This window comes from Triticum aestivum, chromosome 7B (assembly GCF_018294505.1).
Source record: "Triticum aestivum cultivar Chinese Spring chromosome 7B, IWGSC CS RefSeq v2.1, whole genome shotgun sequence".
Classification (NCBI taxonomy): domain Eukaryota; kingdom Viridiplantae; phylum Streptophyta; class Magnoliopsida; order Poales; family Poaceae; genus Triticum; species Triticum aestivum.
Window position 1 is genome coordinate 613,202,052 of NC_057813.1, and position 13,038 is coordinate 613,215,089.

The window sequence follows — 13,038 nt, forward strand, 5'->3', positions numbered from 1 at the left end:
ATTTAGAATAATAATGTTATATTAGGGCTTGCAATGGGGCGTCAGGGCTTCCGATAGGGCGGTCAGTGCTTCGTCAAGTGGTTCGACGCGGAGGTGCACAGTGGGAGCAGTGGCGCAGTTGCGGTGGCGGTACCAATCTAGGTCTGGACGAGTTGCAGTCGGGCTTTGCTTTCCTGTGTAGGCTTCAGCTTTCGTGACGAATGCGGAGCTCGGTTGTGGTGTGATGTTCGTTGGTGTTGGCTCACCTCCATGGTGGCAGTGCAAGTCGATCGGAGGGCTCTCGGGTCTACACTAGTAGAAAAACACCTAATAGTCCCGGTTCGTAAGGGCCTTTAGTCCCGGTTCATGAACCAGGACTAATGGGTCGTTACTAATACCTCCACCCATTAGTCCCGGTTCAAACACGAACCGGGACCAATGTGCCTCCACGTGGCCCTGTGCGCCGAGCCCAGTCAGGGGGCCTTTGGTCCCGGTTGGTGGCATCAACCGGGACCAAAAGTTCATATTTTTTAGAAAAGTGGCTGCTTTAGGGGTTTTGGGGGTTATTTTTAGGTTGTTATTAGCTAGCTAATAGAGAGAAGTGTCCTCTCTTATATCTTCGTCCTTGGTTTACCAACGCTGCTGCTATATATGTTCATTTCACCAGCTGATATAATAAGTCATACGATCATCATCCTCATAGTCATCGAACCCAACCCTACATAATTATTCTTAGAACATGATCATCAGTATCAGGTAGGACACACACCCTTAAGGTAAAATTGCATAAAACAATATAGACCCGGACTCTCCATTATGAAGAATGGCGATCATCCTGTCTCCAATTTTTGCCCTTCGCTGATTGTTGCTTCCAAGAAGCTCCTTACGACTGTCCATACATTTTTTTCATTCTTTGATTGTCATGTCTCCACTTGTTTTAGAAACCCGGTATGGACAGTTCAAATTCGTAGGAAGACCTGGTTGTATGTTCAAAACATGAAGGCTACCATGTGTATACATCAGATGAGACACACAATCATTCGGGATTATCTGTTGAAAAACATAGTAATAACTTCGTAGTTAGCAATGATGTACTAGTTTTAGAAGTGTGCAAAAAGATGCACGGATGTCGTAATAGTAAAAAATCTTACCAGGGTATCTCCATGGTAGTTACCGTAGTTCAACACGTGCACTAGTGGCACGTATTGACCATAATGTTGAGGAGTTCGATTGTAGACATTGTAATTCTCAATATCAGTACAAAATCCGACCAGATGCTTTTTCTCCTGATAAGTTAGTTCGGAGCCTTCGGTGTAGTAGGTTCTGTCTACCATCTTCCGCACATTCTTTAAAGAATGAAAATAAGCTGTCAATGGAAATAAGTTGTCAACTATTTTGAAATAAACAATATAAATTACTTAATAACTATGTTAAGCTCACATGGGGGAAGAATTGGAGGTGTATCCACAAGGACGAAAATCGTAGGTCTCTCTTGCGCGATTGTAGGATCACCAAGATCCATGGTGACAAGCATACCCTCATCAAAACCATACATCTTGCAAAGTGCTTCCCAATTTTTGCAACCAAAATGGGTTACTCTGAGCATTGTACATCTTTACATGAAAATCCACACCATGATGGGTACTTAGGATATTTTTTTTGGTTTCCATACTTTCATGGTCTTCAAAACCCATCCTCTCCAAGACATAACGTCTTGCAAAGCATGGGATAAACTAGTCGAATTGGAAAAGATGAAAAATGCACGTTAAAATAGTTGAAGTCGTGCTCAATTACAAAAATAAACTATTGTTGTCGTTGCGTACCGTATGAACATCGCAGGTCTCCTCGAGCTTAATGCTGAAGCGCCGATCTTCGTCCAGCTCAATGAACCTGTCGCAGGTACCTCGGTCGTCGTGGCACCAGTCGCACTCCCCCGGACGGTTTTCGTCGTCCGATGAGTACGACATTTCCGGCCTATGTTCATAATTTAAATATTAAATATATGTACTAAAAAACCTAAATTAGATCATTATTATTAATCACGGGTTGACTATCGGTGATGGTATGTAGCTTCTCCTTTCATTCCCGAGTGCATTATTACAACAAATTGTCTAGCATACGGGAATGAAGGAGAAGCTACCCCCACGACGGCATGGATGATGGAGGGGGCTCCTAGATTTCTGCATGGAGTGCTCTTCAATTTTAGCATTCAAAGTAGGAGTACTTTTCCAATATGAGCATTCAATAAGCAAAACCAAATCGTAAAATAAAGTAGTATTCAAATTAGCATGCATTCAATTATAACCAAAAGTACATCATCTCTTATGTCCGTACATCGTCGAATACTCCTCGAATACTATCATACATATAGCATCGCTAATTAATACAGCTAGAACCGTAGCGCCCGACGGGTATCGTCGCGGGCGGTGGACACCCAAAGATAAAGAACGATCACAGGACCATAGCTCCAATGAGATCCCTGAAGAACCTGCCAGGTATTGTCGAACCTGCCCTCCAACACAACCATGTAGCGATGGACGTGCTCGTCCTCCTCGCTGACACGGTGACGTACCACCTCCGCGGTGTCCGGAAGCCTCGGCACCATCACTGGCCCACGCGACCGCCACCAAACAAGGATCGGGTCAACAACGGGCTGCCTCCTTACCAACCAACGTCCCCCAGAAGGTAGCACCTCCCAATACTAGCCCGGCGGAGCCCAGTCCCGAACATGACCCTGATCAAGCAGGCCTCCACCGCCGAGTCGACGACGACGAGGATGCGGGATAGACATCGCCGACGTTGATGCGGGAACTACGTACTTCTATATATAGTTAAATAAAGTAGCTTTATTGATTAAATCAACTATCTAGTTCAACTACTAAGTACTTACTAAAAACAAAGTAGCACTTACTATATTGTACTTACTAAAAATAAACTAGTATTTTTCTAATTAACTAATATTTTTCTAACTAATTATATTACCAAAAAAATCTAAATAAAATAGTAATTATATTTTTCTAACTAGCTAGTTCAATTATAGTACTTACTAACACAATCTAAATATCACCAAAAAAAATCTATTAACAATAATATCACCAAACATACTATGAACAAATTAATAGAAAAAAAATCTATTAACAGAAAAAAAATCTAACACAATATGAACAAATTAATTACACCAAAAAAATCTATTAACAGAAAAAATCTAACACAATATGAAGAAATTAATTATACCAAAAAAATCTATTAACAGAAAAAAAATCTAACACAATATGAACAAATTAATTACACCAAAAAAATCTCTTAACAGAAAAAAAATCTAACACAATATGAACAAATTAATTACACAATCTAAATTAACATACTATGAACTACATATCTAAATTACTACACATCTAATCTAACAAAAAAAACCTATAAACTACAAAAAATCTAAAAAAAATCTAACAAAAATCATAAAACGTTGCTCACGGCGAGGTCGACGGCGATGGCGACGGCGACGGCGAAGGCGAGGTGCGGCGCGGGGCGGCGACGACGTCAGGGGCGGTGATGTCGGGGCGGCAGGGCGGGGCAGGGCGGCGACGGCGTCGGGGCGGGGCGGGTCGGCGACGGTGTCGGGGCGGGGCGGCGACGGCGAGGTGGCGGCAGGCGACGGCATCGGGAGATCGAGAGGAGGAGAAGAGATCGAAGTGGGGATGCGGTTCTGAAATTTTCCTTATATAGCAAAGCCTTTAGTCCCGGTTGGTGGCACCAACCGGGATCAATGACCCCCTTTAGTCTCGGTTGGTACCACCAACCGGGACCAAAGGTCACTTTTCAGCAGCCCAAAGGGCGGGAAGCAGAGGGATTTGGTCCCGGTTGGTGCCACCAACCGGGACTAAAGGGTAGGCATTGGTCCCGATTGGAGCCACGAACCGGGACCAATGGTCGTGTGCTGGCACGGTGCGGCACAAAAGTTTAGTCCCACCTCGCTAGCTGAGAGGGGCGCACAGTGGTTTATAAGCCCCACTGCCGCACCCCTCTCGAGCTCCTCTCCACTGCAGGCTTACGGGCCTACTTACTACCGCGTTGCCTGATGGGCCAAATGGACCACCTGCGGGCCTGAATCCTAGCCCATGGTGGGTTTCTAGTCGTATTCAGGCCGTGGGGGCCCAGTAGGAGGCACTTTTTTTCTCTTTACTTATTGTTGCTATTTTTAATTTTTTCCCAGATTTTTTGTTTTGTTTTCTACATTATTTATTTTATTTTCTTTTTTTGCTTTATTTTTTAATTCTTTTTGCTTTTATTTTTAGAACAATTTTAAACTTTCTGTTAGTGCATTAGTTCTCAAATTTGAAAACACTTTTTTTGTTTTTTTGTTTTGTTTCGTGCTTTATTTATTTTATTTTGTTTCTACTTACAACAAAATACTTATTGTTGCTATTTTTATTTTTTTCCCAGATTTTTTGTTTTGTTTTCTGCATTATTTATTTTCTTTTATTTTTTTGCTTTATTTTTAAATTATTTTTGCTTTTAGTTTTTGGAAAAATTATAAACTTTTTGTTAGTGCCATTAGTTTTTAAATTTGAATACACTTTTTTTGTTTTCTTTTTGCTTTATTTATTTTATTTTATTTCCAGTTTTTTTGTTTTGTTTTCTGCATTATTTATTTTCTTTTGTTTTCTGCATTAAAGCATTTCAAATGAACTCTGAAAAAGTTAAAAGTTGAAAGTTGGCATGGTATCACGAGGGCCGAACCATAAGACTAAAGAGGGGCATTTGTCCCGTTTGTAGCCACCAACCGGTACTTATCTACGGTCGTTTCACTAGTGGGTTTTTTTAGTCCCACCTCGCCAAGCGAGAGGCATTCGCAGCTGTTTATAAGCCCTGAGTGCAGAGATGATGAAGAAGAGGCTCAATGCTCACCTGCACGTTGGTTCGCTTCAAGCCTTGAGGAATAGGGTAGACTGCATGGAGCTATGTGCAGTGCAGTTTACACTATTCCGAAAGGCTTGAAGCGAATTAACTAGCATTGCGCCTCTTTTTTATTTTTAATGACTTATTACCACACAGAAATAAATAGAAAAAATAAATATAGCAGAAAAGAAAAAAAACTATATAAAAAACTACTCAGAAATAAATAGAAGAAAAAATAGTTGTGATTAACTTTACTAAAATCTTTTTTATTTTTAATGACTTATTACAACTCAGAAAAAAATAGAAAAAAATAAATATAGCAGAAAAGAAAAAAAAACTATATAAAAAACTATCCAGAAATGAGAATAGATGCGCTTATAGAGAAAATTCAACCTAAATTCATAATAAATTTTTACTAACTTCAGAGAAATTCAGTATGAATTTAGGTCAAATTTCCTGTATAATGGCATCTATTTTCATTTCGAGAGGAGCTCAATAAGGCAGAGAGGGAGGGGCTTATAAACCGGTGTGAGCCCCCTTCGGTTGGCGAGGTGGGACTAAACTCTGGCCGCAACGAGGACCAACACTTTAGTCCCGGTTGGTGGTATGAACCGGGACTAAAGGGAAACCTTTGGTCCCGGTTCGTGGCACCAACCGGGACCAATGGTGGTGGCACAGGAGCAAGGCACATTGGTACCGGTTCGTCCGACCAACCGAGACCAAAAGGTCCAGACGAACCGGGACCAATGGCCCATGTGGCCCGGCCGGCCCCCGGGGCTCACGAACCGGGTCCAATGCCCCCATTGGTCCCGGTTCTGGATTGAGCCGGGACTAATGGGCTGACCCGGCCTGGACCAATACCCCCTTTCTACTAGTGCCGGTAGTCATGGTATGCTACTGCCAATGCAGTGCGGCTCTGGTCCGCTCTCTGTTTGTTGTAGTTCGGCCCCTTCCTGGTCTCGTGTAGGGTGGGGGAGGGGGTGCTCTAGGCGAAGGTCTTGTTTTGATGGGGGTTAATAGATACCGGCGACGATGGCATTATGGCGCCCTCCTATTTTTGAAGTTGTAGGTGAAATCTTGGCGGTCAAGTTTTGAGTTGGCCAATGTAGGCATTGTTGTGTTTTTTTTCTCTATGTAGTTTTGGCCTTGTTTTCCTGATACATCGGGCTATTATGTATTTTTGTTTTCCCTCTTAATGAATTCGGTATAGCTCCTTCCTATTTTCATAACTATATCTATGCCTACTAATAAAGTAAGGTGTGCTTTTCTGATTTTTTATCCATTCACTCATATTATTAATTTGATTTTTTCTATGGATAATTAAATTTGTTGGTCCACGAATGAGAGTTTCTTTCGAGGTGGTATTAAACTGTATCAGCATGAACCAACAATAGTATGGGTTGCCTGTCTTTGACCTAACCAGCCCATTGCTTTGCTACCTCAGATAAGCCCAATGAAGCCATTTCATTTGCATGTAATAAAGGACTCAACAAAATCGTACATCACCGTAGCCACGATTCTTCGTACGTTTCGTAAGTCGCCGCACGCATGCCGAAGTTTTGTAAATTGCCATCCCGCACTGTGCCAGGGAGCTCCTAACTGGCGCGTTACGCGCCGCCGAAGAAACCGGCGCTCACGCGCTCCCTGGCGTGGGCCAGCCCATCTATTTATTTCCTGTTTTCCAAAACGAAAAAAAAAGCGGATCTGGTTGCACTCAAACAGGCGACCTCAGGTTTGAATTAGCACGCACAAACCAACCGGCCACCAGTTCTCACACGAAAATTCTAACATCGTTTACTTCTTTACTTCTTTTCACTTTTCTTTTTTCTTTTGTCGTTTTTCTTCTTCCTGGTTCGACGGTTTTATTTTAATTCTTGATTTTTTTTCACAATTGATGAACTATTTCTCAATTTGGTAAATTTATATTCACCGTGTATTACATAAAATTTCAATATATTAAGAAAAATGTCCATTGTATATTATAAAATTGTTCACCTTTGCATATAAAAATGTTCATCGTGTATTATAAAAATGTTCATCGTATATTATGAAATTTTTCAATGTTTTTACTAAATGTTGAATGCGTAAATTGTTCAACACATATATTCATGTTGTTTCAAAAATGTTCATCGTGTATTATTTAAAATGTTCAATGGATATAAAAAATGTTCAGGATATTTTTTTTTCTATTTTGGTTTTGGTTCAATGAGTATACAATTGTTCACTATGTTTCTTGATTTTGTTCAGTATATATTACACAATGTTCAATGTGTATTCGCAAATTGTTCAACGTATTTTCACAAATGTTCAGTACGTGTCCAAAAATCCTTCAGCGCATATATTCCTATGTTTTTTAAAAAAGTGTTCATCATATATTAAAATAAGTTCATCTGTATTATTTAAAATATTCAGCTTATTTTAAGAAAATGTCAACGGATATCGCAAAATGTTCAACGGATATTATAGAAAACAAGTTCATGCATTTTTTGAGAAAAGGTACAGAGAAAAAAGAAAAAAAAAGAAAAGACGAATACAGAAGAAAAGAATAAAGAGGAAAGAAGACAATAGAAAAAAACGATGGAACCAGTCACACTAGATGTGGGTGGCTGGTTTGTTGCTGCATTCACGCTAAACAAAGGAAGTCCTTTGTTCGAATCCCACCTCTCTAGCGAACTTTTTGCTGACAGAAAAAAGTAAAGGAAATGGGCCGGCCCAGCGGGGAGAGGGGGGGTGCGCCCTGTACGGGTTAGCCTTTAAGGGGCGCTTAAGGCGCCGTTTAGGAAATGCCCTGCGCCATGTTGCTTTGCCCAGCAGGGACTACACTGATGGGCTGCCAGTCACGCAAGTGGGCTTTTGAGAGCCGAGGAAATAAAATTGACGCTATGGGAATCAAAATCAGAACCTCTCCCATCGGCCGCACCTACTAACTCAGATAGCATTTGCGAACCAACCTGTGGTTGGATGGTTAGAGGGACTATGGTATCCCCAGCCCACCAGGGTTCAAATCTTGGTGCTCGCATTTATTCCTGGATTTATTTCAAGATTTCCGGCGATGCGCATTCAGTGGGAGGAGACGTTCACGTCGACGACGAGGCGCCTACGGTGACTTCGTAAATCTCAAGATGATATGACGGCTCGGTCTTTTGGAGGTGCTCCTAGGGGTAGGGTGTGTGCGTTCATAGGGATGAGTTTATGCGCGTGTATATGAGCGTTGATGTCTGTACTGATGTTTAAAAAAAAACTCAAATAACATTTTTGACATTAAATACTCCCACCTCACTATTGTGGTTGCCACCGATTAATATACAAACGCCCAGGGAATTGGCAAACACACAGTAAAAATAGAGGAGAGCGCCTCATGTTTGGGGCGAAACAAAGATTGTGTGGGCATATGATATTTAAACAGGTGGGATAATTGAAGGGAAGGATTGTGGGCTGGATAGAATATTTATATGGGTGGCATAATTAAAGAAGGCATTGAGTGTCAGCTGAATTGATCTGTGTGATGTCCTACCAACTGAAAGTTGATTAGTATAGGATATAAGCAGTACATGGACGATATTTGTATGGTCTTTGCAGGTTGAGTACGAATTCAACTTAAGGTCTTCACGTGTATGTTGTGCGTGCACTCTCTTTTACACAGTCATAATGGTAGATGCAACCTTACACCAAAAATGACTATAAGGTGAATTCTTTTTGGAAATTAGACCGTGATAATGCCGTAACATTTTTAGTTTCTGAATGGCATTTTAGAAGTCCTCATCTTATTCTCGGATATGTCCCAAAGTTCTTTTTATCTCTAGCACATCTCCACAGCCTGATTCTTAAGTCTTGTACCACCACGGTGGCAATATGAATTTTTTTTTTTCAGTTGCAAGACACGGGCATTTGTTACGATGTTAAGCGCGGGCCTACAGCTGTACTGATGAGATCCATGTGGAGGGATCGCATGCTCTCTTGCATTCTTGGTCGATCGATGTGGATATGTACAGTCGACTTGTTCAACCATTGACTGATGTGATGTAAATATGTAATCATGCATGCTAGTATTAATTTGATCCTGCCGTCCCATGCATACTATACATACATATGCGTAGCAGGCTGTCCAGTTATATACACGCGCTCTGCAGGCTGCCCACGTCACAGAGACTTGTTCCTACACTCGACCATATGTACAGCAAGATCTCCCTATAAATACTAGCCTTCTTCACTCCTTAAACATCGCACAATCCAAGCAGCATAGCAACCAATTCCAAAGATCGACTGCTTGCTAATTTACTCTAGCGAGGAGAAAGCAAAGAGACATGGCCATTCGAGTGTTGCTCCTTGCAGGGGCTCTCCTGGCCCTCGCGTGCTCGCATGGCGCCACCGCCTCCGACCCCAGCCTTCTCCAGGACTTCTGCGTCGCTGACAAAATGTCTCCAGGTGCATGCCCTCTGCTGATATACTCCATAGAATTGTAGCTAAGCAATCGCCTATCTCAGTTTATCTAACACGAATGTTTCCACCTACACAGTGCGTGTCAACGGACTGGCTTGCAAGGACGCGAAAGAAGTCACGTCCGAGGACTTCTACTTCTCTGGCCTCCACGTGACCGGCAACACGACGAACAAGCAGGGCTCCGCGGTGACCGCCGTCAATGTCGCACACATCGGCGGACTGAACACCATGGGTGTCTCCCTTGTTCGCATCGACTACGCGCCGTTTGGCCTCAACCCTCCCCACACCCACCCGCGTTCCACCGAGATTCTGACCGTGCTAGAGGGCTGTCTACATGTCGGGTTCGTGACATCAAACCCCGATAACAAACACTTTGAGAAGGTTCTCAACAAGGGAGATGTGTTTGTGTTCCCGAAGGGCCTCGTCCATTACCAGTACAATAATGGCACGACCCATGCAGTGGTTCTTGCAGCGTTGAGCAGCCAGAACCCTGGAGTGATCACGGTAGCCAACGCGGTGTTTGGAGCGGAGCCTTCCATCCCAGCTGGTATTACTACCAAGGCCTTCCAGGTGGAGAAGAGCACGGTGGATTGGATCCAAGCACAGTTCTAAGTATGTGTTGCCATGAGTACGTTTGTTTGTTTGTCGAGTCGATTGGTACTATTTTGTGTTTAGAATATTCAAATTTGCAATTATTGCATTCTATTTATAGCATTGTAAGTCGAGGATATTGTGTCCTCATGGATGTATGTTTTTTTTCTTATTTAATGTTGATGTGTTGTGGAACACCCCTATTGACTTTTTTTCCATTGGTAAATTGTACTATCTTGTGTAATATTGATGTGTTGTGGGAGATATGCTTATTGTTTGTTTCAATGGTAAATTGTTCTTTTGATGCTTAACTTGCACAGTGGTCCTCGCAAATGCAAGGGCACCGCCTTTATTGTTATGAAACTGTTGGGAAAATAATGTTTTTGATATTATATTGCCAATGCTAAATTAAATATAAGAATAAAGCAAACCTATTAAGGCCTGCTTGGTATGCAGAATTTTAAAACATGGATATTTAATGCAAGCTCAAATAGAGGATCAGAAAGCACAATAATTTTGTAAACTCTTTTTTGGTTCCATAAATGTCAAGCATAATAATAAGTAATCTGTTTGTTCCGAAATATATTGCATATTTGATTTTTTGTGAAATCTAACTTTGTAAACTTTGACCTAAGTTTGTAGAAAAAAATGTCAACATCTACAATATCATTGTATATGTTGGTCAAACTTTGTGAAACTTGAATTTTCATAAAACCAAATCACACTATATTATGCAACGGAGTAAGTACAATTATGATTTCTTATGGCACTAAATACTTCGATATGATTTTTATTGTGCATTACATTTTGAAATAAATATGACTAAACTAATGTATATAGAAAGATGGATATCACATTGGCTGCTCTCACATCATGTTGTTACATGCACCTAGCTAGTACATCAAACCCTCTAGGGAACCTTTTGCAATCCTTGGTGTTTTTAGAAAACAAATGGTAAACCAAATGTCTTCTTAGGATAAATATATTTTTGGACTTTTACTATTTTTTGGTTCTCGGTTTGGTCTTCCAACTATTAAACTGGATAAATTTATCCATCAACTCTTAATATTCCGTATGTTTGTTTCCTCTACAGGTTTCACCATTTAACTTTTTTGACCGATGTGGCACCTTTGTGTAAGCCACATGACACAACTTTTATCTTCTAAAATGGTTTTCAGTATTAAAAACAACTGTACATTCTTAAAATCATGAAAAGTATAAAAGAACATACAAATTTGACAACATCCTCAAAGGTGGTTTTCACAAAGTATCCATTTTTTTAAATTTATTCTACTTATCAGTTCCTTTACATTTTGGTAGTTTGGGTTTTGGTAAATAAGATAGAAAATATCAATATTTTAAATAATTTTTTAAGGAAACTTTTATGAGTGCACCTCATAAGATAAAACTACCTTTGTAATAGTTAAAACCAGTTTGAGGGAGAAAATTTACAAAATGCCAGGAGTTTAGTGGTCAAATATATCTGATTTAAGATGTTAGTCATCTAGCCTGCACTCGCTCAATAGTTGAGAGAATAAAATTATCATTTCTTTTAGATCAATCACCACATAAATATAGGAATATTAGGGTAGTCCAAATTCTAATTTCATCCATGAGAGAGATATGTAGGTGAATAGTAGCTAATTTATTGGGTTCTGAGTATGCCCAAACTCTCTATCAACATTGAATATGTCTTATTTAATTATTTATTTTTATCTCCGTATTGAATTCGAATTTGATATTGGTACACACACATATGTCGTATCTATATGGTGATTTTATTTAGAATATGCCACAACTTTTATGGGGGTATTTCAAGGCAGTGAGTACTGGATGCCACCCGAATCAGGAGAGTTCTCGATCGCATATATGTATTGTTTAGCAATTAAATTGGTAAAAGTACGACATATTTGATTTTTTTAGTGGTCAATCAGAAAAATAAAACACTTCACATATTATACATTTAACAATGATCCATAGAACACACATGATATTACATAGAACAAAGAATTTTCCATGACAAGAGCCTCCAATTCTCCTAAACACATATACACTTGGCATGTTTCCACTTTTTCTCAAGCAACACCACAAGAAAGAGAGAGCCGAAGATATAGTTAGACAAATTAAAATATTTGGGTTGGAAGTTACAGTGGCGCATGGAAGTGACATTCACATGGCTCCAACTAGCGGTCCAGCCTCACATGTCAGTACTTTGTTCTTGAATCAAGTATGTCTATGGTAAGAAAAACTCATGTGAAAAATATATACATGCAACCAAGGAAATCATGATCTAAATCATAGAAAGAGGAAAATGTGATATATTTCCACGATTCCTCACTCTGAAGCACACAACAACCACCAGGACCAAAAGTGGAGCCATGGCAGACCGCAAGACAAAGACCGTGGCATGTAGCTTGACATGTGCACATTAAATTGTGGTATTCATACCTAGCTGTATGGACATACATCGAGCCAAGGCGAATAGGCAATGGCTCGTATGAAATCACAATTCATATTCGACAGGTATGACAACGAGCAAGGACCGATGAATGTAAAGAACAACATGTCATAATAAATTCAACCTTTTAAATAGAATGTTAAAAGAATATTCTAGGTCTAGTAGATTAATTATCCAGTTTGTATATTGACTCGACAATTTTTCTATAGGATATGTGACATTAGGACCTTGATTTAAAGTTTTCTTTGTGGAATTTTTTATTGTAATAAAATACTATGATTTCCTTCGTCTCGTGATTAAATATGTTTTTTGTAGATTAAGTCACCAATTAACATGTTTGATGCTATATAAGGAATGTTGAACCAACGTTTTTAATCGTGGCATATTTTTCCAATGAAATAAATGGTTACATTTTATAAAACTAATTGCGTATTTGGAGTACTGTTATATTAGGATGTTTACTTAAAGTTCTAATTTTATTGTGGCCTTATTAGTCATTTGTATACAACATTCCTAAAAAGTGTCTTGTACAATCTATGTAACAATAACATCATATTACATTTACTTATGCCGATGATTGGACTTGTGAGCACATGCGGATATCATGCTAGACCAATCAAAGTTCTTGTCCAACATAAATTTTAGGGTACCTATGTGAGAAATAGTACTCAAAT

At 39.9% G+C, this 13,038-nt stretch overlaps 1 protein-coding gene across 1 annotated transcript; it reads left to right on the forward strand.

Moving 5' to 3' along the window:
- Nucleotides 1–9,179: 9,179 nt before the first annotated feature.
- LOC123156691 (putative germin-like protein 2-2) lies at nucleotides 9,180–9,927 on the forward strand. Its single transcript, XM_044574851.1, has 2 exons — nucleotides 9,180–9,300; nucleotides 9,392–9,927. Exons 1-2 carry the CDS (start codon nucleotides 9,180–9,182, stop codon nucleotides 9,925–9,927), a joined length of 657 nt encoding a protein of 218 aa, XP_044430786.1.
- The last annotated feature ends 3,111 nt before the right edge of the window (nucleotides 9,928–13,038 follow it).